General features: G+C 44.8%; 2 protein-coding genes across 2 annotated transcripts; both read left to right on the top strand.

Annotated features, from left to right (window-relative positions):
• The first annotated feature begins 268 nt into the window (after nt 1-268).
• Nucleotides 269-17,604, top strand: UROC1 (urocanate hydratase 1). The gene is made up of 20 exons (XM_077276650.1): nt 269-447; nt 1,534-1,664; nt 6,108-6,201; nt 6,612-6,671; nt 7,157-7,285; nt 7,373-7,434; nt 7,879-7,945; nt 8,517-8,660; nt 8,764-8,852; nt 9,016-9,078; nt 10,283-10,462; nt 10,828-10,925; nt 11,361-11,433; nt 11,631-11,752; nt 13,373-13,443; nt 13,519-13,617; nt 13,691-13,790; nt 14,275-14,356; nt 15,276-15,375; nt 17,327-17,604. Exons 1-20 carry the CDS (start codon nt 322-324, stop codon nt 17,468-17,470), a joined length of 2,034 nt encoding a protein of 677 aa, XP_077132765.1. The 5' UTR covers nt 269-321; the 3' UTR covers nt 17,471-17,604.
• Nucleotides 17,605-20,165: 2,561 nt separating this feature from the next.
• Nucleotides 20,166-23,767, top strand: LOC143788682 (hemagglutinin/amebocyte aggregation factor-like). Its single transcript, XM_077278502.1, has 5 exons — nt 20,166-20,260; nt 21,404-21,479; nt 22,064-22,252; nt 22,579-22,731; nt 23,408-23,767. Exons 1-5 carry the CDS (start codon nt 20,203-20,205, stop codon nt 23,445-23,447), a joined length of 516 nt encoding a protein of 171 aa, XP_077134617.1. The 5' UTR covers nt 20,166-20,202; the 3' UTR covers nt 23,448-23,767.
• Nucleotides 23,768-27,452: the final 3,685 nt, after the last annotated feature.

The following is a 27,452-nucleotide window of genomic DNA, read 5'->3' as shown; positions in this document are numbered from 1 at the left end:
AAGTGAAAAACAAAACAAAAAGTTCCCAAATGTGGACACCGTTGTTGAGGCTGTGATCTGTTTTAGTGATTTTTTTGTTTGGGAAATTTTGATAGAAAATAATGAATTTGGAAGCAGTAGGTAATGCATGTGGCGAGGTATCCGCAGAGCCTGGGGTCTGTGCGGTGTCTGCAGGAGGGGCTCAGGTAACACATTAATTTGGGGACAGGTATTGACCAATGAGGCCGCAGCACAGTTGGGGGTGGGGCAGTTCTACCTGATTTTTCCCCCCCAAGGTCTCCTGGGTGAATCCATTTGCCCCGGTGGCTCTGAAGCCTCAGGATGATCAGTCTGCAGGAGCTGTGTGCTGGGATTCCCCTCCATCCCCTGCCCGAAAACAGAGGGAAGGATGATGGGGTCCCTCATGCTCCTATCCGGACCCCCCAGCTCTCTGCGCCGGATGAGAAGGTGAGTGTGGCACCAACTGCCCATTCCTTACTTCCTCCTATATGGAGGCTTGTAGAATGCTGGGACTAATAGTTCCACACTATGCAGAGTGTTGGGATGGATGGTTCTGCTCTCTGTGGGAGATTGGCAGAGTTGTGTGGTGGGCGATGGGCATCTAACTGCCCCTCAGAGACTGATCCTGAAGCTCCTGGGCCCCAAGAGAAAGTCTGCACCAGGGGCCCCTAACCGCCATTGGCTCTAATGGCTGGACAACAGCTGGTCCCCACTTATCCCTGAGGGCACTGGCTTTATGCACTTTTTTGGGTCCCTTCAGGCTCCTTAATGGCCCTATTGACTAGAGCGCAGGTCAGGATGAACTGATACATTGTAACAAAATGGATCATGTGTTCTCAGCCACACAAAGGTTTCTAGTCACTGACCGCAAAAAAAAAGGGAAGGACTGTGTAATTCAGCAGTGGTCTGAAGGGAACATGAGTCCAGGAAAATCAATAACCTGGGGTCACACAAGCTGTGTAAAAGGAAAGTTACAGCCAATCACAACACAGCTTTCAATTTACCAGAGCAACCAATCAGAACTTGGCTTTCTTCTTACTGGAGCCGGCTGAGAATTGTAAGCCGTTCTCTGGTTGGTTCCTACGGGCAGCAGGTATTTCTCCAGGACGGCTTTACTGAGGCCTTCTGCCATCTGTGCTGTGTGGACGGCAGTTATCGGGTTAATAATTCCCTCTCATTGTGCAACATGTCGCTGTAAACAAGTGTGGGCACAGATGGCGCTTCCCCAGGATGTGGTGTTTGCCATCCTCCTGTTTTGTCACTTTATCCTTGATCCCAGACTCGGCCTGCATTTGTGCAAAACCTTTATTTTTATTTTTTTCCTGGGCCGCTTATATGCGGCTCGCCTCTATATAAAGTGATGTAGTGGAGCTGGGTCTGTCACGTTAAGGACTGAAACTCGCCCACCATGTCCAAGGTAAAGCCGTCCTGCAACGCTGCCGTTACCATCTTCAATGGCTGATAACTGAGAACAATAGAGCACATGGCGAATGTGAAATGCAGGTTCAGTGACTCTCTGTGCTATGGTTACAGCTGGCTCTGGAGAACGCCTTGCGCTACTTCCCCCCTGAGCATCACTCCACGCTGGCTCCAGAATTTGCCAAGGAGATGAGATGTTATGGACACATCTACATGTATCGCTTCTATCCCAACATTCTCATGAGGTGAGGTCTGTGGAGGTGAGGTCTGTGGAGGTGAGGTCTGTGGAGGTGAGGTCTGTGGAGGTGAGGTCCTTCACTGGAGTAGATGATCTCAAAATGACAATTTTTTAATATATGATGTATTATGCAGGTGTGGACGAATGGTAACTAACATAGAAGTGTTCTAAGAGGGGAAAACTCCGCACTCAGTTCATGCAATGAAGGAATGGCCATTTTAATACAGTACTCCGATTATAATGATGTTTCAGGCTATGTGCACACGCTGCAGATTTGATGCTGCGGATCCACAACAGTTTTCCATGTGGTGTACAGTACCATGGAAAGTTATGGAAACCAAATCCACAGTGCACATATTGCGGAGAATACCGCGTGGAAACGTGTTTTCCGCAGCATGTCAATTCTTTGTGCGGATTCCGCAGCAGTTTACACCTGCTCCACAATAGGAATCTGCACAAAAGCTGCATTAATTCAGCGGTAAATCGGCACCAGATTCCACAATGTGGGCACATAGCCTCAGTCCTCACATCCGGCCCTTCATCACACAGTAACGGATTGCTGTGGGAGCAGAGGTAAGATGGCCGGAGTCGCTCATGCTGAAGCACGGTCATTTCTTCATCGCATAATCTGAGTGCAGAGTTTTCCTCTTGTTTCACGGACTGGATCCTTACTCGGGCACCATATCTCTCGCGGAGTGATGTATAGTTTATAGATAAAAATAAACCATGAACACTTCTATTTTAATCCATTAAAAAAAGCTAAGAAAATGAACAAGATAAATCTAAATCCCATCAATATTTGGAGACTGCCAGTCTTCATCAATTATTCCATGTGCGGCGCTCCAGGGTCCTGGTCGTCGCAGTGGTATTGCTTTCCTCTTGGGGGGAGTGATGCTACGTTTGGAGGCAAGAAAGGATAACTGCATCCAGGTATCACAAACATGTAACACATTCACACTCCAGGCCACCAGGGGGAGCTTCTGCTCCTATTTATTAGGTCACTCCCCATAGATATATATAACTTAGTCTGTAGGGAAAGTTAGTCAGTTCCTGACAGAGCTCCAGACAGGAATTCTGTTAGTTAGTTCCAGACTGGAGTCTGAGGAGGACAGAAGGTTAACGGAGCTGTGCATGCCCTCAGAGCTGCAGCTCCCAGAAAGAGACATTGAAAGGCAGAATTGTATTGCAGCGAGCGTGAAGGAAGTCGAAGCAAAGGAGAGGATACCAGAAGGGGACCAGCCCCGAACAGGCTGCCTCCTTCTGTGGCGCGAAATCCCAGTAGCCGGAACACCGAGGAAGTAAGGACCTCTACGCCTTATTTCAGCGACCGGCAGGACGGCTAATTGCAGGTTACCTGTCCACACCTACACCCAGGAGGCACGGTGGCACCTACAGAGCTGGGTTATCTAAGAGACCCTAAAAACAGGCTCAAGTCATCAGTCATAGGGGTTTTGTCCTATCCTATACGGGGGACAGAGAGCGAAACACTAATCTGTGAGACCCTAATGTGAAGCCATAGGCAGTAAGGGACTACACCACCGCAGCGCAAGGGAAGGCTACTGATTTCCACCTGGATAAGGGGACTCTGGACTTGCCTCCAAACCGGCCGGAGTCTGCCTGCCCTGTGATCTGGTGGCCTGGACTGTGGACGCTGAAGTCTTCAGTAGAGGTAGAGACTGCAACCTTGTGTCCTCGATCTTCTCTGCACCTCTCACCATCTATCGTCTACACACTGGGACACCCTGGGGACATACTTCACCGGCGGGAAGGTATACCATCTAGCTGCCATAACATCACCCCAGCGGACCCCTTAAAGCAGCGTCGGTCACCCTGACCGAATACCACAGGTGGCGTCACGAACATAAATGCTATCCCTCTAAAGACCTTTCCCCTTCTATACGGACGTCCCAGGGCCACGGACCGGGTCAGCCACCGTGACATCCCCCTGTGAACCGCAGGACCCGGTACCAAGTACCCCACGGCCCTTGGGGGCGATCCAACTGCATACTTCACACCAGAGGTGTACCTAGGCATTCGGTTCAAGGGGTAAACGAATCCTCTGAATGGGTCCCTAACAATGTAACCCTGACTACAAATATTGTGGTGCACCCAAATAGTGGATGCAGGAGAAACTCGATGAAGAAAAAGTAGTATTGTCCCAGCTCCTTAAACGAATTCTTTTATTGAAGACATTAAAATTGCAAAAGCGGCTATATCCTCCTTCTGTGAAGGTGCACTAGCATGCCGATAGTCGATCTGATAAGATCTTTATCACAGCAGATAAAGATCTTATCAGATCGAAACGTATTGCTGGACTATCTGCATGCTAGTGCACCTTCACAGAAGGAGGATATAGCCGCTTTTGCAATTTTAATGTCTTCAATAAAAGAATTTGTTTAAGGAGCTGGGACAATACTACTTTTTCTTCATTGCTGTGCTGGAAGTAGTGAGCTGGCTAGGGCTTGTATGCCCAAATCTTCTTTTTTTTTTTTTTTTTCCCCTTCTCTTTATTCATAGGAGAAACTCAGCAGATAAAAGCTGTAAAAAAACAAACAAAAAAAAACTCAATACAAAGACTAACAGCGATGTTACCGCCATATAGTGTTAGACACCAGTCTTGCAGAACATATCAGATTGCGGTACTTATTGATGGTGACCTGCAGCTGACGTTTCTAATGGATTCCTTCACTTTTTAATCTGGCCCAAACCAACATGACAACTTCCAGCCAGGACTCTGCAGCAGAGACTACAACACACATCTGACTCCTCGCATTTCCTGCACTGTCACAATCTATCCCCAACCTACACCACAACCTCCTTATCCTGCTGTCACCCCAATACTGAGCCGCTGCTGCCGTATGTGTCCCTATTACTGCCCCTGATACCCCAACACTGAGCCGCTGCTGCCATATGTGACCCTATTACTGCCCCTGATACCCCAATACTGAGCCTCTGCTGCCATATGTGACCCTATTACTGCCCCTGATACCCCAACACTGAGCCGCTGCTGCCGTATGTGTCCCTATTACTGCCCCTGATACCCCAACACTGAGCCGCTGCTGCCATATGTGACCCTATTACTGCCCCTGATACCCCAATACTGAGCCTCTGCTGCCATATGTGTCCCTATTACTGCCCCTGATACCCCAACACTGAGCCGCTGCTGCCGTATGTGACCCTATTACTGCCCCTGATACCCCAACACTGAGCCGCTGCTGCCATGTGTCCCTATTACTGCCCCTGATACCCCAATACTGAGCTGCTGCTGCCGTATGTGTCCCTATTACTACACCTGATACCCCAACACTGAGCCGTTGCTGCCGTATGTGTCCCTATTACTGCCCCTGATACCCCAATACTGAGCCACTGCTGCCATATGTGTCCTTATTACTGCCCCTGATACCCCAATACTGAGCCGCTGCTGCCGTATGTGTCCCTATTACTGCCCCTGATACCCCAATACTGAGCTGCTGCTGCCGTATGTGTCCCTATTACTACACCTGATACCCCAATACTGAGCCGCTGCTGCTGTATGTGTCCCTATTACTGCACCTGATACCCCAATACTGAGCCGCTGCTGCCATGTGTCCCTATTACTGCCCCTGATACCCCAATACTGAGCCACTGCTGCCATGTGTCCCTATTACTGCCCCTGATACCCCAACACTGAGCCGCTGCTGCCGTATGTGTCCCTATTACTGCCCCTGATACGGCAGCAGCGGCTCAGTATTGGGGTATGTGTTGCTATTACTGCACCTGCTCTTGGGTACTATGTGCCTCTAATTTTACTCCTACTGAAGCCCTAGATTCCTTTCATTGCATTCATAAAGTATGTCAGTAAAAGTGCCCCACAAACATGAAGATACCCCTACAGTGAATTCCTCCATATGCACAGTATGCTGACCCTAATGTACCCCATTATGGAGGGCTATGTGGGGGCTGTTATAATATTTGGAGGGCTATGTGGGAGCATTTAAATTGTATGCAAGAAATTATACAGTGTGGATCAATTGTCTGTAAGGCCCTTCTATGTTCCTTGGATTGTGCACAAGGGCCATACAGACATGGAGGGGGATCTTGGTGGAAGAACATGACCGGCTGCACAAAGCTTGGACATTAACCTATAATGGAGACTGAACCCGGCCTCTCCCTAACAGGGTCTGACCTCACAAATGTTCTTTTGGGTGAAGGGGTAAAAATTCCTACAAACTCCTCTAAAACCTTTGTGAAATCCTTCCCAGAAGAGTGGAACTGTTATAACTGCAGAGGGGCGACTCCATATTATTGTCTATGGAGGACAGAAACGTTAAGTGGAAGAGGCCAATACGTAAATAGTACCTACTCCTATATGAAATGCAACATTTATTTCCATGGGGAAATGAAACTGTGAACGTTGATTCTGGGAGGTTGTATGTAATACCTTCTATAATAATTTTTTTTTTTTTTTCAGGGCTTATCCAATCAATGAGTATCCCTGCAAAACTAAGAAGGCAGCTGCCATAATGCACATGATTATGAATAACCTGGATCCAGCAGTGGCTCAGGTACAGCTTTATAATTCTGATCTGAGATGGCTGCCTTTAATGTTGGGTGATCATGGAAAGTGTTGGGGACTTTATGATGAACGCTCTTGTCTTGTGACTTATGCACAGTATGGTGACGGTATATAATGCCATATAATAATACCGTCATATAGCGCATGCATATTATGGCCATAAGGAAACAGTCATGCCATATAGTGCCCAGAAATACCACTATAAAATTGCTTTATAATACCTTTACTGGTGTGCAAAGGTAGCTCCTCGGCCACCGGAGACTGGGTTGAACCGAGCAGTGGAGGCTGCTTAGTGATAAAGGTCTCGGACCCGTTTACCCTTTAACCCGTTAGTCTTGCCCTGTATACATAATATGGTGATATTATTTAATTGTAGATTTTATAACTTCTGACCCACAGTTTCCCCAGGAGTTGGTAACATACGGTGGCAATGGACAGGTCTTCAGTAACTGGGCGCAGGTGGGTGCTAAGTGCGGTTGGATTCTGGATATTTATTGGTAACTTTAAGGGTTGCAGATTCTCAGGACCATTCCTCCTATTCCTGATGAGGCCGCAATATGAATTAATTGGCTGATGACCGGGAATAATAGATTGAAGGAGAGGTGAGACAGTTTAGCCTTAGTGTCCTCTTTAACTATAGTGGGCCGTCTGCTTTCTTCAACCTACTTGCCTTCTGTATTTTGATATGTAATCTAATAGAAATATTTTAAAGGTGGTTTGTTTTTGTTTTGTTTTTTGTTTTTTTTTTTCTTGTCCTGGGATTGTACTTTCTGACCTCTTGTGGATGGAATTTTTCTTTTTAACCGTCAAGCCCTTCCTCCTTGGAACCATCCATAAAGCCAATTCCAAATCAAAGCCACTTGAGACTTGGCCGGCCTCCCGAGTTGGCATCAGAACAGGAGTTTACCATCCCCACTACCATTTCTCTTCTCTTGTATCTGCAGTTCTGGCTGGTGATGCATTATCTCTCTGAGATGACGGAGGAACAGACTTTGGTGATGTATAGCGGTCATCCTCTTGGTCTCTTTCCTAGTCACCCTGGTGCTCCAAGAGTGGTGATCACCAATGGGATGGTGAGACATCTGCTCATTGCCGTTCTCCAGGTGTTCAGATGGGTAACCATATATAAAAGGTGGTCTCGTTAATTTTTGGCTCTTTAGGTTATTCCCAACTACTCATCTAGGAAGGATTATGAGAAGATGTTTGCTTTAGGAGTCACAATGTAAGTATACAACCTTCCTCTATCCTCCATATTTTACTCTCCCATAAATCTCCTATTTATCCAGCATTTTGCTGGTTCCCTACTGAGACTTTACCGTCCACAAGTAAATTGTAGCATTGGGGTCTTAATGTCGGCAGGACTGGTGGGCTATCTTGTGTATTGAGCACTCTCTACTGGGCATGTCAGACTTAAACACTCAGATTGAGAAGGTTATACCTAGAGACTTCTGGCAGCGGCTTACTCCCCTTCCCCATTTGGAGCTCATGTACGCTCGGCAGAACTGACTGTGCACATGTATGGGAGGAAGAGTGTTCGGCCCAGAGCGGCAGAAGCTTTACTGGTACCATTTGTATAATGCATTTGGGAACGACACTATATAGATCTGATTCCATGAGGTTAATTTTTGCATAATTTCAAGTCAATTTTTTATTTGCCTTTTGGAAGGTATGGACAGATGACAGCAGGAAGCTACTGCTACATCGGCCCGCAAGGAATTGTGCATGGCACAGTGGTAAGTTGGCACAATGTGTACTCAAAGTATATTGCGGGGTTTTAATTTAAAAGAAACAATCCATGCAAAACTATAAGGCTATGTGCACACGTTGCGGAATCATGTGCGGATTTTTCCGCACCGGTTTTGCAAAATCCGCAGGTAAAACTAACTGTTTTACCTGTGGATTTTGTGCGGATTCCACCTGCGGTTTGACACCTGCAGATTCCTATTGTGGAGCTGGTGTAAACCGCTGCGGAATCCACACAAAGCATTGACATGCTGCAGAAAATACTGTGTGGAAACGCTGCATTGTATTTTCCGCAGCATGGGCACTGCGGATTGGTTTTCCATAGGTTTACATGGTACTGTAAACCGCATGGGAAAACAGCTGCAGATCCGCAGCAAAATCTGCAACATGTGCACATTGCTCCAACTTGCAGTCATGCAGCATTAGGCTGTGTCATGGACCACCTCCCGATACTAAACTGGGGGTAACAGTGCATAAGTTATGCCGAGTGTTTCTTTAAATATTGCACTTTAAGTAGTTTGCCCTCTGGCCACATCTGATCCCATGCTTCTGATCCCACAGCTCACTGTACTGAACGCTGGCAGGAGATACCTTGGAGCAGATGATCTCAGTGGGAAGGTGTTTGTGACCTCGGGTCTGGGAGGAATGAGCGGTGCACAGGCAAAAGCGGCCACAATAGTGGGCTGTATCGGGGTCATTGCTGAGGTAACTGTTCTTGGCTCTCCATTATGGGACACAACTTGCTGATGTGACGTTGCTCCGGGGTGGCTCCATGCGCCTCCATCTCACGGCTCCTGTGTATTGTCAGGTCGATGAAAGCGCTCTGGTAAAGAGACATAAGCAGGGCTGGCTGATGGAGGTAACCAAGTCTCTGGATGACTGTGTCCAAAGGATCAGGTAAGGGGAAACCAGACTGAAGTGTTAAGTGTGGTGGGGGTGCTTGTTTGTTCTAGAAGTATAATATATATATATATATATATATATATATATATATATATATATATATATATATATATATATATATTTTTTATGTACCTTTAACAATCTTTTGTCTTAACAGAAAAGCAAAGAAGGATAAGGAGACGCTCAGCCTGGGATACCATGGGAATATCGTGGACCTTTGGCAAGTGGTGTTCTTCTGCTGCACATATGGGGCCTGAATGCGTCACCATGTGCCAGGGAGGAATCTGTAACACATTAGAGTAATGCTCTTATGATAGACGCCATCACTGGAGGTGATCCTGATCGCTCACAATCCAAGTTTCTGCTCCCAGATCTGAAATATTCAGAGTTAAAGAATTTCCCTATAGGAATAATTCACAGGAAAACAGAAAATTCATCCTCTGCTCACAGTTCATTGCAGATGTTTCTGGAAACTCTGGATGACTACAAATATGGCCGTGTAACGGGGTTATCCCAGAAACATGATCTCTTAACTACAGGATGTATGGTTAGGGTTGTGGGGTCCTCCCACTGACGACCGTCGCTGATCTTGAGGATGAGGGTCCAGTGTCCCTCGTGTACCCACCACTTCACTCGCTGTGTATGGGAGCGGTGGTCACATGCACAATCTCTCATACCAGTAAATGGAGCATTGATTAGCGGCTGTACACTACTTTACACTGACCTATCCTTGGCACAAGTCATCAATTTCTGGTCGGCCAGGGTCCGACACACAGCACCCTACTGATCAGCTGTTAAGAACTGCTACTCCTCTCGTGTGGGATCCCTGCACTCCCCACATCCAGCTGTTGGACCACCAACAATCCTACATTCTGTGGACGGTGATAACCCAGTTAAGACTCCTACATAGGATGTAACCTGGAACTTAACAAGTTTAGCATTGTTCCACTGGAATCCTAGAGTCAGAGAGACTCCACGGTCTATCTTGGAGGAGACCTGCACGGTAGTCTATAGTTGGGGGTTACTAATTTTTGTGTAAGGACACAATCATTAACCTTTATCAAGACTTTCCTGACTGCTAAATAATAACTTATTATAACTGGTAAAAAGCTGGATAGTGGTGGTTGGTCTGTCAGCCATAATGGACGCTTCCCAGCACTTCTAGAATTGGAGAAACGACACATGCACACGTTCTAAGCTTCCAACCAAGATACACACATGCACACGTTCTAAGCTTCCAACCAGGATGTGTCCATCTATAGTCCTGTGGTGGGTTTCCTGCTGGCTCTCCTAGGAGGGCATTACAGGGTGGTTTCAGCATGCCGGTTGTGGGGAGCTCTATAGTATTTGGCACTGGAAGGTCTGGACTATGTTTGCATTGTGTGGCCTGAAGTCCCTACTCATAATTGAATATTGGCTTGCAGGGAGAGGCTGGTAGAAGAATATGAGAAGACCGGTGACCTACTGGTAGACCTTGGATCGGATCAAACCTCCTGCCATAATCCATTCAGTGGTGGATATTACCCGGTGCAGTTGTCATTTACTGAAGCCAATAAAATGCTCTGTAGTGACCCCCTGACTTTCCGCCAGCTGGTCCATGAAAGGTAAGTTGTCCAGTGGTGGTCCACCTGTCCAGGGGTTAATGACTGGATCCCAGCTGTTATAACTAATGGCAGGTGTTTCAGTATCTCTAGAGACCAGGAGCTATTCTAAATGTGTTTAGTTACTGAGTCTTCATCACATCATTCAATACATTTCAAAGCCAATAACTTAGATGCCATACATGAAGAGGCCACTAGGCATAGACCCTTCTATAATTCTTGGTTGGACCAGGGATTTATCAATTTACTAGGACAGGCTACCGTATTACATCAGGATGATCTGATCACGTGAAAGTTGTAAAATAATACGGATACTTCTATCCTAGAGTATAATGCGCTGCTCCTGAATGCTTTCTGCTTTTCCACAGCTTATGGCGTCAGGTCTCTGCAATCAATAAGCTGTCTGATAAGGGCATGTTTTTCTGGGACTATGGGAATGCTTTCTTGCTAGAAGCACAAAGAGCTGGTGAGTAAAATGCAAAACCTTAAACTTTAACTTTTTTTTTTGGTGTGCAAAAATAAGCACTTACAAGCCTTGTGTAAATGTAGATTAGTAGAGGGGCCTCTCGTACCCCAACCTAGCTACATTTTGGAGGACCCGACTCGTCCGTACATTGCACAGGCAGCACTCTGTCAGTGACAGTTGTGTAATCCTTCAGTTCTCTGCAGCTCCACACCAGGTAAAGTCAACAATTGCGCCAGACAATATTTTACACATCACAGATGTTTTCTTGGGGTCCAAGCAACATGACTCTCTGCAATCAGCTTATTTTTGCAGGACTTTGGAAATTTTTATATATATATATATATATATATATATTTTTTTAATCTGGAGAACCTATGAAGCTTTTATAATGTCTCTTGTGCATTGATGTAATGTGAGCCGTCCTACTCTGAGCAGGTGCTGATGTTGAACAGAAAGGTGGGCGAGGCATGGAGTTCAGATACCCATCATACGTGCAGCATATTATGGGGTGAGCACTTGGATTGTACAATGTCTAATGTTACTACTTGTCCCCCTCCCAAAAAAAAATCTAAAGGGCAGAGTCTTGCAGTGTGAGGTATGTGTCTCCCCCATGTCAGTGGACAGGCGGCTGCTCATCTTGTCTGCTCGCAATAAATAAGGAATCCCAAACATCTACTAATTAAGCTGTTTTGTGTTTATTACCAGAGACCTATTCTCTCTGGGTTTCGGGCCGTTCCGTTGGGTGTGCACCTCCGCAGATCCGACTGACCTGGAAGTCACTGACCACATCGCAGCCACTGCCATGGAGGATATTATTGCACAAGGAGGTAAATGGATCCTTGGTGTGCAAGTATGAACCACGGAGAAATGGATAAATGCAGTTACTTATTACTGGAAATGTTCCCTTTTAAAACATGAGCAAGGAATCAATAGATAAGCATTGATCTCTGGAGAGTGATAGTATTGAAATTACCACTGAATGCTGGGTATAACCTTAAGATATGTACAGGATAAGTAATATATGTGCAGTGACTACATCAGCAGAATAGTGAGTGCAGCTCTGGGGTATAATACAGGATGTAACTCAGGATCAGTAATGTAATGTATGTACACAGTGACTGCACTAAAAGAATAGTGAGTGCAGCTCTGGAGTATAATACAGGAGGTAACTCAGGATCAGTAATGTAATGTATGTACACAGTGACTGCACCAGCAGAATAGTGAGTGCAGCTCTAGGGTATAATACAGGATGTAACTCCGGATCAGTAATGTACTGTATGTACACAGTGACTACATCAGCAGAATAGTGAGTGCAGCTCTGGAGTATAATACAGGATGTAACTAAGGATCAGTAATGTAATGTATGTACACAGTGACTGCACCAGCAGAATAGTGAGTGCAGCTCTGGGGTATAATACAGGATGTAACTCAGGATCAGTAATGTACTGTATGTACACAGTGACTACATCAGCAGAATAGTGAGTGCAGCTCTGGAGTATAATACAGGAGGTAACTCAGGATCAGTAATGTAATGTATGTACACAGTGACTGCACCAGCAGAATAGTGAGTGCAGCTCTAGGGTATAATACAGGATGTAACTCCGGATCAGTAATGTACTGTATGTACACAGTGACTACATCAGCAGAATAGTGAGTGCAGCTCTGGAGTATAATACAGGATGTAACTAAGGATCAGTAATGTAATGTATGTACACAGTGACTGCACCAGCAGAATAGTGAGTGCAGCTCTGGGGTATAATACAGGATGTAACTCAGGATCAGTAATGTACTGTATGTACACAGTGACTACATCAGCAGAATAGTGAGTGCAGCTCTGGGGTATAATACAGGATGTAACTCAGGATCAGTAATGTAATGTATGTACACAGTGACTGCACCAGCAGAATAGTGAGTGCAGCTCTGGAGTATAATACAGGAGGTAACTCAGGATCAGTAATATATGTACACAGTGACTGCACTACGTATCTGGATGTGTATTTGTTTAATGCCAGACTAGCTGTTGTGCACATGTATCTGACTACACTGTATTTATCCTCTACATTCTAGACTATAAATGGTTGTCATTAAAATAACAGAACATTCCGGGGGAATTGCACAATGTTTCCACGCAAACTAATGTAGCTAAAAATGGATAGTCTTGTATCTGTATTCACCTAAGTACACAATTCCAACAATACAATTATATATTTTAACAAGAAATAATGGCATTAAATGGAAATGATTTTTCTTTAATGTTTCCTCACTTCCCCACCATCTCGGTATAGTGCCAACATATTCTGCTGCGCTGTACATGGGCTGCAATCCCTCCGATCAGTCACTTTATTAAACAGCTGTAATTTTTGTTCTTTGGGAAATCCTGATCTCTAGTTGCCTGGCCCAGATGGGGGTAATTCCTTACACCATCTTCTTGATCTTTCACTCCTCAGTCAGTGATGCGGTCAGGAATCAGTACAACGATAACATACGATGGATCAAAGATGCGAGGAAACACCAACTGGTAACGTCTCCTCCCCTCATCTGAGCAGCCATATCTGCTGTAGAACATTAATGTTTTTGGGTCTTTCTTTTCAAGGTTGTTGGTTCTCAGGCCAGAATCCTATACTCTGACCAGAAAGGGAGAATCTCCATTGCTGTCTCCATTAATAGAGCAGTGGCCAACGGACAAGTGAAGGTGCGATCGTGGTCTATGTATTTCTCTGACCCTATACATCTATATAATTGTGTAACACACATTTGACCTTCAGGCTCCAGTGGTAATCAGCCGAGATCATCATGATGTGAGCGGAACAGATAGTCCTTACAGAGAAACCTCCAACATATATGATGGCTCTGCCTTCTGCGCAGGTGAGTATAAATGTCACTGTATGGTAAGGGGGCTTCCTCGGGAGACTGGAAAAGCCTAACCAACAGCATGTCAGCACTATAGCAAAATCACAGTATTGTGTGCTACAATACCCCCTCCAAAAAATCTCTCTCCTCTTCACTTTGCTTGTTGCCCAAGATCTAGTTTCTTTAAAACTTCCCACGTCTGTGCTTTATACCTACCAGTCATTGACATTTCAAATACTATTGTATCTTTGTCTAAAGTATCTTGACCCCTTTTTTTGAAGCTACTAAAACTTCTGCACATCATAACTATTGATGGAGCACTACTGTACATAGAAATTGGACCCCCTGTTACATCTGGTTCCTGACAATGCTCCAGCTGGTACAGGTGGTCCTTGTGCCCACATGCCGTTTCTGTGACTGATCCTTTAGTTTCTCAGCACCCATTAACAAGGTGACCTGGAATGGGCCTGTAACGATCCATGACTGTCTGTATTTGCAGATATGGCTGTACAGAACTTTGTAGGGGATTCCTTTCGAGGGGCCACATGGGTAGCTCTTCACAATGGAGGAGGTGTCGGCTGGTGAGTTAACGGTGCGGCAGGTTTGTGATGTCAGGTTGGGTTTATCTGGCTACAACTGTCAATGAATAATTGCAATTTTGTAGTTTGCCTTTTCTGGGAGGGGTATTATAATAAGCAGTGTAAAACTGCTATAGTCCGCTACATCCTGACTTCCATTAATTTCTGATGACACTGTATAAGGAGAGATCTGGATACCGCTCTGCTAGGGCTAGCATCCACAAAAGAACATACTGCAAAAAAACAAATAACAAAGATGGTATTTACCAACACCAGGTCACAAAACAAATGCACTACAGGATGTGGAATCCCCATCATAAAGGTAGAGGCAGCACAAGTGTAAAATACATGAAGCATCCACTAACACACTGACTATTCATGAAAGTATTCTAAATGCACATGGATAAGGCTTGTGTAGGGCGCCAGTCACACAGATACGTGCAGTGTCTGGCTTCCAGTCTATTGGTTACACCCATATAATTAAATTGGGTGGCTGTGTGCACTCCAAGATCCCCCAGCCAACACTACAGCGCCTGGCTGTACCCTGCAAAAAGGAAAATCTGCCACAAATATGTAATATGCATGGGGTATTGGACCTTTCTCCATAATTAGATGGTACAGGGTTAGAAAGACATCACTCCCCGTTTGTGCAGCTCGCTCCCATTCACTTGAGTGGAGCTGAACTGCGGTACCAGAACATTGCCTAGAGACAGGTGTCGCGGATTCTGGCAGAAGGCCGCCATGTCTTTCTAATCCTGGACAGCCCCTTCAATAAGATCTCGCTTTCCACGCAATCTGGACAGGAGGAGGTGTGGGAACGGCAGAGTCTGGATTCTGACTCTGGAAATGTTTGCCGTTGCTAAACTCAACATCAGATGGATTACAGTCTGAGACTTAATTCTGATATTTGGCTTCCCTGCAGGGGCGAGGTCATCAACGGAGGCTTTGGTCTAGTTCTGGACGGATCTCCTGAGGCTGAGCGAAATGCAAAAACTATGCTGAGCTGGGACGTGTCCAATGGGGTCTGTATAATGCAGAACTTGAGTTTCCAAATTTAGGAGAGTGCCATGCCCTGAAATATTTGCTACTATTAATCATCCTTCTTGACTATTCTTGGTTCTTGCACAGCCGTGGCATTTTAGTAATGAGCACTTTCCACTAAAATGAGTCCGTCCCTGGGAAATCTAAGCCCCGGAGTCTCTCCTATCACCTGGTTAGAGGATTCTGGGTGATAGTAAATATAGAAGACATTGCTTCTCAAGGGTTCACAGAAAAAAGGAGGGCACCATCAGCAATAATAAATATAGGGAATCTACCTGGAGTATGTCAAATTGAAAAAAAAGGCATACTGTATTCCAGGGACCACCAACCAATTAAACAAAATTAGAGTCCAACAACCACACAAATTAAAAACTAAGAACAAATATCCCATCCCATTGAATATGCACATTGCATTTATCAAAAAGTATTATGTATATCATCAATCAATAAGTAAATGTAATAACTCTGGCCATGAAAGTCACTCTGCAGGTTAGAAATGGCAACACAATGTGATGTACACTGTAGAAGACAAAGCATAGGGATAAAATCTACCCCAGTATGAACACAGGCAAAGTACAGATAAGCCAATGCTAGTAAGTAAATGATCATAAATTGTGGGTGTAACATGTTAAACACAAATGATCAGTAACAGAAATATTCACACCAATATCTCACAAAAATGTGGCAAGATACATGGAGCTGTTGTGCTGTTAAAGGTTAGTGTGAATGGGTGAGTGACAAAATTGCACATCCCTAAGGCCTAATGAAGATGTGAACCTACGTTCACAAAATTAAACCCACTTTGTTAGTAAATAACATGGCCGTAAAATACAACTGACATATATCCGTATGCTGAAGAACATACCAATAAATATATAGGATAAATTGGATTGAACACTGTCATGTGAGACCGATCAGGACAGCTTCAATAGCCATATGCACCATACCATAGAACCGGGCAAGGCAGCTATAACCTGCAGCACAATGCAATAAAGCCTATGGCACATGACCGGAGAGTGCAAACCAATGATCCAGGGGGCGTCCGAACCCAACGTGTGCTGCCACTAAAATGGCTTCATCAGGGGTAGATTTTATCCCTATGCTCTCTTCTACAGTGTACATCACATTGTGTGGCTATTTCTAACCGGCAGCACCTGCAGAGTGACTTTTTCATGGCCAGAGTTATTAAATTTACTTACTTTTATGATAAATACAATCAATATTATGTAGATTATCAATGTGTATATCCAGGGGGACCCACCCCACAATGGAGCATTTGTTCTTGGTTTTTTTAATTTGTGTGGTTTTTGGACTATAATAAAATTTGTAATTTTGTTTAATTGGTTGGTGGTCCCTGGAATATAGTATGCCTCTTCTCTTCAATTTGCTTCTCAAGGGTTGTGACACAACTCTCCTAGCCTTAGACTGCAAGTTCGTTGTTGTGGATATGTTCATACGTTGCGGATTCCGCTGCGGAATTTTCCGCAGCGGATTTGATAAATCCGCAGTGCCAAAAGTACTGTGGATTTTATCGCAGTTTTTTTTTTTTTGTGCGGTTTCCACTGTGGTTTTAGACACCTGCGGGTTTCTATAATGGGGCAGGTGTAAAACCGCTGCGGATTCCACACAAAGAATTGACATGCTGCGGAAAATAAACCGCTGCGTTTCCGCGCGTTTTTTTCCGCAGCATGTGCACTGCGGTGTTTGTTTTCCATAGGTTCATTGTACTGTACACCGCATGGATAACAGCTGTGGATCTGCAGCGTCAAAACCGCTGCGGATCCGCAGCAAAAACCGCAATGTGTGAACATAGCCTAACATGTCTACACTTGCTCCCTGTTATCAGCCGTTTTCTCTATATTCTTATATGGGATGACTGGTAAACATAAGTTTAGGGTTATGGCCTCTTAAGGATTAATTTTGCTTTCTTAGGTGACACGACGCTGTTGGTCCGGTAACAGAAATGCGTATGACACAATAATCCGTGCGATGGAGGAAGATCGGAGTCTAAGAGTGACGCTGCCGTATGAGATAAAGGACAGGAGGGTGCTGGACGTGGCTCCACCTGAGAAGTGAGAAAGTTAGTCTTCCTGACCGCCATCACTGTGACGTCAGTCTGCATCATCCATCCATCCAGCTTTCCTCTCCAAGAATCCCTCTCCTGTAGACTTTTTCCATATATTGATAGTAAACTGATGAATCCTCATCAAGCCTTTGACTCATTATTCACTAGAAACCTGTTAGAGGGATTGTGATCTAAGGCTTTCATTAAATGGCAAAGTGGTCTATGGACCCCCTATAGCACCGATTCCAGGTGTAACGGTTACCTGTGTACTCCCTATAGTTACTCTGCCACATAGATTAAGGTTCACAGTAAAACTTATATAAAACTTCATCCAGGGGCAGCTGGGTGCGGTATTCAATAACGTCACTGTAGTGTGGTCTGGAGATCTGGTTGTTGCAGTGAGAAGTCCGATCACTGACGACTCTGGCAATATTCTGCTGCCCACATGTTCCCAAACCTCTGGATATACAGACTCTAGAGCTCGGCCCTTATGTAGGTGCTGCTGTAGTCTTGGGACAGGACAGTTCTGCCCCCTAGTGTCTGAAAGTCAAACCTCTGTGTAGCCAACTTCTACATTAGAGGCCACGTTAACTGTTACAAACTGAACTTTAGACAGGACACGAACCCGCAGTGATGCCAACAGGTTAGGTGAATTTACAGAGCTTGGATATTTTTCAGTATAAAATAGACACTCGAAAGTAAATGCAAAAAGTGAATGTTATTTATTTAATATGGTTGATTCAGCCAATCACATGGCCTTCATCAGAACTAAAAATATAAATAAAATTTACAACAAATAAAAATGCATGCAAATGTAATGGATAAGTGTACATGTTTGAGAAAAACAAGACGGCGTATCTGATCAATATAGCGTTGGATATAGCGAAGGGTACCAGTCTCTAACTCTGATTCCATTATGTGTATCATGGTATAGTGAAGCCTAACTGACTACATATAATATACATCACAGAGCTGGAACAAAATCATCGCCATTCTGTAGTGCAGGTAAAAGAATAGAGGCTGAATTCACACCACAATGCCCAATAGATGGCAAATTACCTTGTGAGCTGCAAGAAATACAGATTTACCAAGAAGCTCCTTTTTGCATATTACTTGTCAAATCATAGCAGATGCAAGGGGATAATACTCAGTTCGATCTTCTAATATCTGATAGACTATTAGCACAGCATTAACTCAGCAGTGATACCTTGGTATTATGCTTGATGGCCCATATCAATAGGAATGGCGCTAGAAGTATGGCGCGGTTAGTATGTCGCTATCAGCATCTCTTCATGTTAACTACCATATAGTAAATGTGCGCCATTCCTTGTTAGTGATGCATTTCCAGTTGGATACTTGGTATAAAAATGTGTTTTGTTTTTTTCTTCTTATGACTAGCACAAATGGCAAGGCTGGCAGATCAGAAAACAAGTCAATAAAATATTTCATACAAATATAGGAAAATGATAAGTTTACACTTGACCAAAACCAAAGACCCTCGCTTCTCATGCATTAAAAAGGTGAATTACAGAGAATGCTGTCACTGAACAAAAACTGCTTTGTGTAATGACTGTTAAAGTTGGTGCAGGATATCTCTGTGGTCTACGGTGAACAAGTCCTATTGCACTTAACAGCTCAGCATCATGACCAGACTAAATACTACTGCCATGTGGAAAAATGACTGTACCAAGCATTACTGAATACTACCGCCATATTATAACCTGTGAGAACCACTGCACACTGGGCAGGTAAACACAAGACTGACCAGATGCAGGTGACATTTTAGGTTGTAGTCATCCAGGTGTGGGGTTGTGTGTTTTTTTTTTTTTGTTTTTTTTTCTTTTGTTTTATCACTTTAGCTGGGCCAGATCACGATCAAGGTTAGTCTAGTTATTACTTTTTCTCTGCAAAGTTTGTTGGCCTATATTCCCCATACCGCCACACTATCGACTTTTATCCCCTCCACCCCTAGTTCTACAATGCTTCAATATAAGCCACAAAGTATGTCTATCATACTGCAGTCAATTTCCTCTGAATAATAGCCAGTGTCCTCCCATGAATGCCAGAATGTTATTAATGCCTGCATTTCCTGCCCCTACCCCATGTGCCAACTGTAGTGGCATCAAATTCTCCCCAATAAAACACAATGGCCCCCTTTTTTGGCCACACTGCCTAAGTGAAGGTACAATTTGCCTTATACAAACAGGCTTGTCTGTGTCTGACATGATGCTCAAATGTAACTGATGATGTTGCCATTCACACCATTTACTGTTATGAGCTGTAAATTTGGATTCTGGAAGGCGTAACCTGTGGCAAAGAACAAGAAATCCCCAGAACAAAAATGGGGTCAATATTGGGGTATATTAAGAATATTAAAAAAAATGTCCTTCTTGGCCCCCCTTTTATCAGCAGACAGCAGTAGCCTGCCCATACAGTGCCAGTGCTTGGATTCGGGAAGGCCATGGCTGATGGGGGGGGGGGGGGGGAGGGAATGTCCTGTGGCCTAAAATCCAGGTGCTCCTGTATCCACCACTCGTTGTGTTGTATATCCAGCGAGTGCCTAATGTTAGCACGCAGCTTCATGTAACCTTCACACGCTGCCAGATATCAGTATTAGTGCTGATTACTGATGGACGACTGGTTAATATGTAATAAACCTCCTCCAGTCTGAATATAGAGCACCTGGTGCTCTAATCCCACAGTCATCTACTGCACCTCCTCAAGACATAGACTGCCCCTCATCATGCAGATGATTCTACCTCTGCTGCTGGGAATCACTGTGGTGTCTGCGGCTCTACAAGGTAATGCTGATGGCGACATACTGCATCTGTAGTAATACCGCTGTTACAGATCAGTGCTCATGCAAAATGCAGATGTCTATAGTAGCCTGTCTCCGCAAATGGTGCAAGATATCAGTCCATATGGATAGATGCGGAACACGAATGCAACATTACTGCACCCTGGTCAGTTTTTGAAACTCTCTTGGAAGGGGAACACTTCTCATTACAAATTGTTGAAATTTAGAAACTTCAAGTTTGTCGGCTTTTCTGAATTTTTCAGAGTTTGACTCTCAATACTAGAAATCCTCTAATTGCCCAGAAGATGGGTGCATAACACTTGCAGTCCTCTGAACGCCTTTTGAGCTTTTTAGTGTTACCGAACCGAGCCTTACGAATGTCTAAGTGACATCAATCCATCTTGCAAGGCTAAAGCGGAAGGCAATACTGAATTTTTTTTTTTTTTAACATTCTCACCCCTCCTATCCCTGGTCAAAAAAAAAGCAATGTACATAACCCTAAAATATAATTTCACCAGGTAGATACTACCAAAGTATTTTGCAGTAGCATCAACATATTGTTTCACATATAGTTTATATTGGACTATTAAAACGGTTGTAAAACTTCAACACTTTTTTTTTTTCCCCTAGTGATGAGCGAGCGTGCCCGGATATGGTGTTATCCCAGCAGGCTCGTGTCCTAATCGAGTATTTTCGGCATGCTAGAAAAATAACATTCGGGTCGTCCTCACTGCATGTCTCGTGGCTGTTTGACAGCTGCAACAAATGCAGAGATTGCCGAATAGCCGTGAGACATGCAGCCGTGACGACTCGAGCATTTTTTTTTTCGAGCACGCCGAAAATACTAGGTGGAATCAGGAAATCCAATTTAATAATCTCTAATTTTGACAAATCTGTATGTATATATGTTGGTTTACCGTCTATGTTCACAATTGGATGCAGTGTTGGACATCCCCGGTATTAACCATGCGGTTTGGAAATCCTGCACGAGTTCTCTTCACACTGTATCAATGGGACGGTATAAACCAGGACTGCGCCCTCCCGGTCTCATGGGCCCCATAGCTGCTGCACCAAGGAACTTTTAACATTGCCAATGCCCAAATCGTGGGTAAAGCCACACAACTCTCACTTCCTTTATTTCCTTCAGATCGATGGGTCAATGACTACGATCAAGTTCTCCACTACGAGTGTCAGAGTCACCAGAGCATTAGCTTAATAATCAGGTAATAAAACACGAAGCTTGCCCTGGAATAGATAAGGCAGAAGAGCTGGGCCGGCGGCACATGTGCCTTTACTTATCTACATTGGTGTTTATAGACTAGAGACCTTTAGGTTCTGCCCCTGCGGTGCCTGGGAGCACCCACAAATCGAGAGGGCCTGGCAGCTTTTGGGTTGGGTTTGCATAAACATCCCTGAAATTTGCCAGGATTTTATCTGAAAAGTTGGGAAAGTCCTGGAATAGTTGCCAACTATGTGCACCGTAGGTGCTAGAGTGCTGCCAATATATCGCTCTGCTGTGGCCTGGACATCTGCACACATTGTTAGGGCAGCTATGAATTCTTGCCTTGAATTGCAGGGGGTTGTATTTAAGGTCCTGAGTGGCAAATGTGTCCATCTGAAGAATAATACAGGAGAGCTAAGAATTGGGCCCTCGTATCAGCATGCAAGACCTCCTTACAGCTACTAGGACTGTGGTTACACCCATGAATAAGCAAATGAGCTTGATACAACCCCTTAGAGCTGTAACTATGGCCTCCTATATTCATATACCATATATTACTTATCATCCTGTTCTACTTTCCTCCAGCATCCACGACAACAAGCGCGAGGATCGTGTCTGGGACTTCAGCTGCCAGAACACCTTTAATAATCCAGGTTCCTGTTATTGGACAAATTACGTCAATGACTTTGACCAGGAGTTCACGTTCGTCTGTCCGTTTGGCTCAGTTCTGAGTGGAATGGATAGCTACCATGATGATGGAAAAGAAGACAGGAGGTAAAAGTATTTTTTTTCCAGCAGTTTGACGGAAACCCCTGAATAGTTTTTTTTTTCATTTGTATATGTTCCTGGTTAAGGAATGAAATGTTTAGGATTTAATTCAGATTTTTTAGGGGGTGTAATCATATCAACGTTATAATAAGAGTTTCTGCTTTTTGGGATAAAACATGATACTTCTGAATTCTTAGCTCTCTTCCAGAAGGAAAGCGGTCTCCTTGGCGCTATCCACTGGAGGAAGTTCACGTATCATGTTTTTAAGATTAGCAGATTATTGATGTCAGATAGATAAAAATGTATTTTTAAAAACATCAAATCATTTTTAGATGGAGGTTTCTTTGCTGTGATGGAGAGACGGATGTTCAAAGCAACTGCAAGTGGAGCGGCTATGTCAATGAATTTGACAATTACCTACGATGGGATGCACCGCCAAATTATCACCTTGTTGGGGCTCAAAGTTATCATGACAACAGTAAGGAGTAAGTGTCTGCACTGGGACACAGGATCTAATGCCTCCACGGTCAATATTCACAAACATATTCTATCATATGTTTAGTAAAACCCTTAAAGGGATAGTCTCAAATGGAAAACGGCAAATTTTCCCTGCTGGGGGAAACGTATTATCACCTGACCCTCAGAGATGGCTCTGTCAAACTGTACCCCAGAGCAAGCTCAGTCACGGACCCCATCCCAAAATAGAAGGTGCACACCATGGGATGCTGCCATCTTCTCTTCTAAATGAGTTGAGTTCTTGCCAGTAGGGGAAGGTGAGATCTGCATAGAGTATATTCCTGGCATACAGAACTAAATGAGTATTTCCGGTCTTGTGAAACTTGCAGACACGGCTGGTCCAAGGATTCACATGCTCATGTGAACTTGACCTTAAAAGGGCTGTCCCCATACACAACATATCCCCTGTCCACAGGAACAGTGATCAATGTATAACTCCTACAGAGATACCAGCTATACATTCAAGTGATAGAGAAACATGTGGCGGCATACAGAGCGCCTGATCATATGTATTAATGTGGACCCCTGGAGAGTTCCTGTACCGGGTCCGTGCATAAATCCCAACTCAATACTATCTGTCTTGCCGAATAGTCATTGTTGACATTTTTTTTCTTTTCTCAACTATCAATCGGATTTGTTTTGCAGGGACAGACGCTGGAATTATTACTCGTGTGAGAAGAACTAATTAATTATTGCAAATACTGGGGATCAGCGGCACATCGTATGCCTGACCGTAAAGTATCAGGCAAAACTAAAGACCAATAATTAGAGGTTGATCAAAATTGAAAAAAAATAAAATAAAATAAACCATTCCGGCTTTGTTTTCAAAACATTGTCGCACTTCTCAGTTGGTTGTTTATGGTATTGCAGCTCAGCGCTGTTGAAGAATCGGTCTGTATCATAAGCCTGCTGTGGACAGATGTGGCACAGTTTTTGGAAGAAACTATCAATATTTAATATCAGACTGTACATTTAATTCTAAGTAAACAAATAAAGGAATATTTTAAAATCAGAACATTTCCTGTTTCTACTTAACAATCAACATCTGGCAGGAGCATCATGTGACCGCTGCAGACAATCAGAGGCCACTGATTGCCTGCAGCCTTCTCAGTTCAGTGTGAACAATATCTTCCTGTTAAGAAGAGAGGTTGCAGCAGATCAGTAGCACAAATTTGACTGAACAATAAAGACGTTTTTTTAAATACTTTGTCTTTGATACATTTTTATTATTTTTTAAACACTGAGTTTTTTTATATTGTTCTTTATTAGTCTCATTAGTGTAAGAATTTGCATCCATTGTTCTTAGTGGGTCCGATTGAATGATAGGTCCCAGAATGACGAATAACAAGAATAACTATATGAAAATGTGTAATGGGACTTTAATTACAAAAAAAATCCCACTGAATTTCTGCCCTGCTATAATATGACCTTACATCATTTCAGTGATCTTCTCATTAACTCAGTAGAAATTGTTAATGAAGACAATGCAGCTGATATCACTCCTTCATAGTGACTGAAAAAGAACAGACTGGTTGCTTTATAATGATGCTGGAGCTTGAAATCACTTCTGGTAAACAACTTACCTGCAATGAAACAAGTCATCATTGATTTGCATTGAAAGAGATTTACAGTCAAGGACATTGCTACTTGAAAGATTGCCCTTAAATAAGCCATTTATCAGATTATCAAGAACTTCAAGGAAAGGTTCAATTGCTGTGAAGAAAGGTTCAGGACACCCAAGAAAGTCCAGCAAACGCCAGGACCGACTCCTAAAAAAAGATTCAGCTATGGGATCGATTCATCTCCAGCGCAGTGCGATCAGGGATGGGAGCAGGCAGGTGTCAGTGCATATGCACACACAGTTCCTCTAAGAACAATTTCTCCCATCATCCATGACAATGTGGTGATAGACAATGTTCCCCAATGATAGAGATCAGTTCATAATGCAAATGTGAGAATTAAGTGTTTCAGGGAATAAAACGTTGACATCAAGATTCCACGACTAGGAAACTCCCCAGCTCTTAGTCCCATTGAGAACCTGCAGTCAAGCCACAAAAAGTGAAAACCCAGAAATTGTGATAACTCTGAGCTCTGATGAGACAAGAACGGGCGGCTATCAGTCAGGATCTGCCCAGAAGCCGATATCCAGATGCTGGGGGAAGGGGAGAAGTCTGGAAAATACGGGGCAGAAATCTGGTGAATAAGAGGCAGAAGTTAGGAGAATAAGGGGCAGAAGTGAGGAGAATAAGGGGCAGAAGAGTGGAGAATAAGGGGCAGAAGTGTGGAGAATAAGGGGCAGAAGTGAGGAGAATAAGGGGCAGGAGTGAGGAGAATAAGGGGCAGGAGTGAGGAGAATAAGGGGCAGAAGTGTGGAGAATAAGGGGCAGAAGTGTGGAGAATAAGGGGCGGGAGTGTGGAGAATAAGGGGCGGGAGTGTGGAGAATAAGGGGCGGGAGTGTGGAGAATAAGGGGCGGGAGTGTGGAGAATAAGGAGCGGGAGTGTGGAGAATAAGGAGCGGGAGTGTGGAGAATAAGGAGCAGGATTGTGGAGAATAAAGGGCAGGAGTGTGGAGAATATGGGGCAGGAGTGTGGGGAATAAGGGTCAGGAGTCAGGAGAATAAGGGGCAGGAGTGTGGGGAATAAGGGGCAGGAGTGCGGAGAATAAGGGGCAGGAGTGTGGAGAATAAGGGGCGGGAGTGTGGAGAATAAGGGGCGGGAGTGTGGAGAATAAGGAGCGGGAGTGTGGAGAATAAGGAGCGGGAGTGTGGAGAATAAGGAGCAGGATTGTGGAGAATAAAGGGCAGGAGTGTGGAGAATATGGGGCAGGAGTGTGGGGAATAAGGGTCAGGAGTCAGGAGAATAAGGGGCAGGAGTGTGGGGAATAAGGGGCAGGAGTCTGGAGAATAAGGGGCAGGAGTGTGGAGAATAAGGGGCAGGAGTCTGGAGAATAAGGGTGGAGAATAAGGGGCCGGAGTGTGGAGAATAAGAGGCGGGAGTGTGGAGAATATGGGGCAGGAGTGTGGAGAATAAGGGGCAGGAGTGTGGAGAATAAAGGGCAGGAGTGTGGAGAATATGGGGCAGGAGTCTGGAGAATAAGGGGCAGGATTGTGGAGAATAAAGGGCAGGAGTGTGGAGAATATGGGGCATGAGTCTGGAGAATAAGGGCCAGGAGTGTAGAGAATAAGGGGCAGGAGTGTGGAGAATAAGGGGCAGGAGTGTGGAGAATAAGGGGCAGGAGTGTGGAGAATAAGGGGCAGGAGTCTGGAGAATAAGGGGCAGGAGTGTGGAGAATAAGGGGCCGGAGTGTGGAGAATATGGGGCAGGAGTCTGGAGAATAAGGGACAGGAGTGTGGAGAATATGGGGCAGGAGTGTGGAGAATAAGGGGCAGGAGTGTGGAGAATAAGGGGCAGGAGTGTGGAGAATATGGGGCAGGAGTCTGGAGAATAAGGGGCAGGATTGTGGAGAATAAAGGGCAGGAGTGTGGAGAATATGGGGCAGGAGTCTGGAGAATAAGGGCCAGGAGTGTAGAGAATAAGGGGCAGGAGTGTGGAGAATAAGGGGCAGGAGTGTGGAGAATAACGGGCCGGAGTGTGGAGAATATGGGGCAGGAGTGTGGAGAATAAGGGGCAGGAGTGTGGAGAATAAGGGGCAGGAGTGTGGAGAATATGGGGCAGGAGTGTGGAGAATAAGGGGCAGGAGTGTGGAGAATAAGGGGCAGGAGTGTGGAGAATAAGGAGCGGGAGTGTGGAGAATAAGGGGCAGGATTGTGGAGAATAAAGGGCAGGAGTGTGGAGAATATGGGGCATGAGTCTGGAGAATAAGGGGCAGGAGTGTGGGGAATAAGGGTCAGGAGTCAGGAGAATAAGGGGCAGGAGTGTGGGGAATAAGGGGCAGGAGTCTGGAGAATAAGGGGCAGGAGTGTGGAGAATAAGGGGCAGGAGTCTGGAGAATAAGGGTGGAGAATAAGGGGCCGGAGTGTGGAGAATAAGAGGCGGGAGTGTGGAGAATATGGGGCAGGAGTGTGGAGAATAAGGGGCAGGAGTGTGGAGAATAAAGGGCAGGAGTGTGGAGAATATGGGGCATGAGTCTGGAGAATAAGGGCCAGGAGTGTAGAGAATAAGGGGCAGGAGTGTGGAGAATAAGGGGCAGGAGTGTGAAGAATAAGGGGCAGGAGTGTGGAGAATAAGGGGCAGAAGTCTGGAGAATAAGGGGCAGGAGTGTGGAGAATAAGGGGCCGGAGTGTGGAGAATATGGGGCAGGAGTCTGGAGAATAAGGGGCAGGAGTGTGGAGAATAAGGGGCAGGAGTGTGGAGAATATGGGGCAGGAGTGTGGAGAATAAGGGGCAGGAGTGTGGAGAATAAGGGGCAGGAGTGTGGAGAATATGGGGCAGGAGTCTGGAGAATAAAGGGCAGGATTGTGGAGAATAAGGGGCAGGAGTGTGGAGAATATGGGGCATGAGTCTGGAGAATAAGGGCCAGGAGTGTAGAGAATAAGGGGCAGGAGTGTGGAGAATAAGGGGCAGGAGTGTGGAGAATAAGGGGCAGGAGTGTGGAGAATAAGGAGCAGGAGTGTGGAGAATATGGGGCAGGAGTCTGGAGAATAAGGGGCAGGAGTGTGGAGAATAAGGGGCAGGAGTGTGGAGAATATGGGGCAGGAGTGTGGAGAATAAGGGGCAGGAGTGTGGAGA

This window comes from Ranitomeya variabilis, chromosome 8 (assembly GCF_051348905.1).
Source record: "Ranitomeya variabilis isolate aRanVar5 chromosome 8, aRanVar5.hap1, whole genome shotgun sequence".
NCBI classification, from domain to species: Eukaryota; Metazoa; Chordata; class Amphibia; order Anura; family Dendrobatidae; genus Ranitomeya; species Ranitomeya variabilis.
This window is presented reverse-complemented; position numbering and strand designations above follow the sequence as displayed.

What these genes read in the sequence shown, in the direction of transcription:
- UROC1 (XM_077276650.1), top strand. Translation starts at nt 322, where the DNA reads ATGATCAGTCTGCAGGAGCTGTGTGCTGGGATTCCCCTCCATCCCCTG. An exon ending in TTTGCTTTAGGAGTCACAAT is followed by an intron (nt 7,435 to 7,878) that starts GTAAGTATACAA and finishes GCCTTTTGGAAG; the next exon opens with GTATGGACAGATGACAGCAG. An exon ending in GGATATTATTGCACAAGGAG is followed by an intron (nt 11,753 to 13,372) that starts GTAAATGGATCC and finishes TTCACTCCTCAG; the next exon opens with TCAGTGATGCGGTCAGGAAT.
- LOC143788682 (XM_077278502.1), top strand. Translation starts at nt 20,203, where the DNA reads ATGCAGATGATTCTACCTCTGCTGCTGGGAATCACTGTGGTGTCTGCG. An exon ending in GATGGAAAAGAAGACAGGAG is followed by an intron (nt 22,253 to 22,578) that starts GTAAAAGTATTT and finishes AATCATTTTTAG; the next exon opens with ATGGAGGTTTCTTTGCTGTG. An exon ending in TATCATGACAACAGTAAGGA is followed by an intron (nt 22,732 to 23,407) that starts GTAAGTGTCTGC and finishes TTTGTTTTGCAG; the next exon opens with GGACAGACGCTGGAATTATT.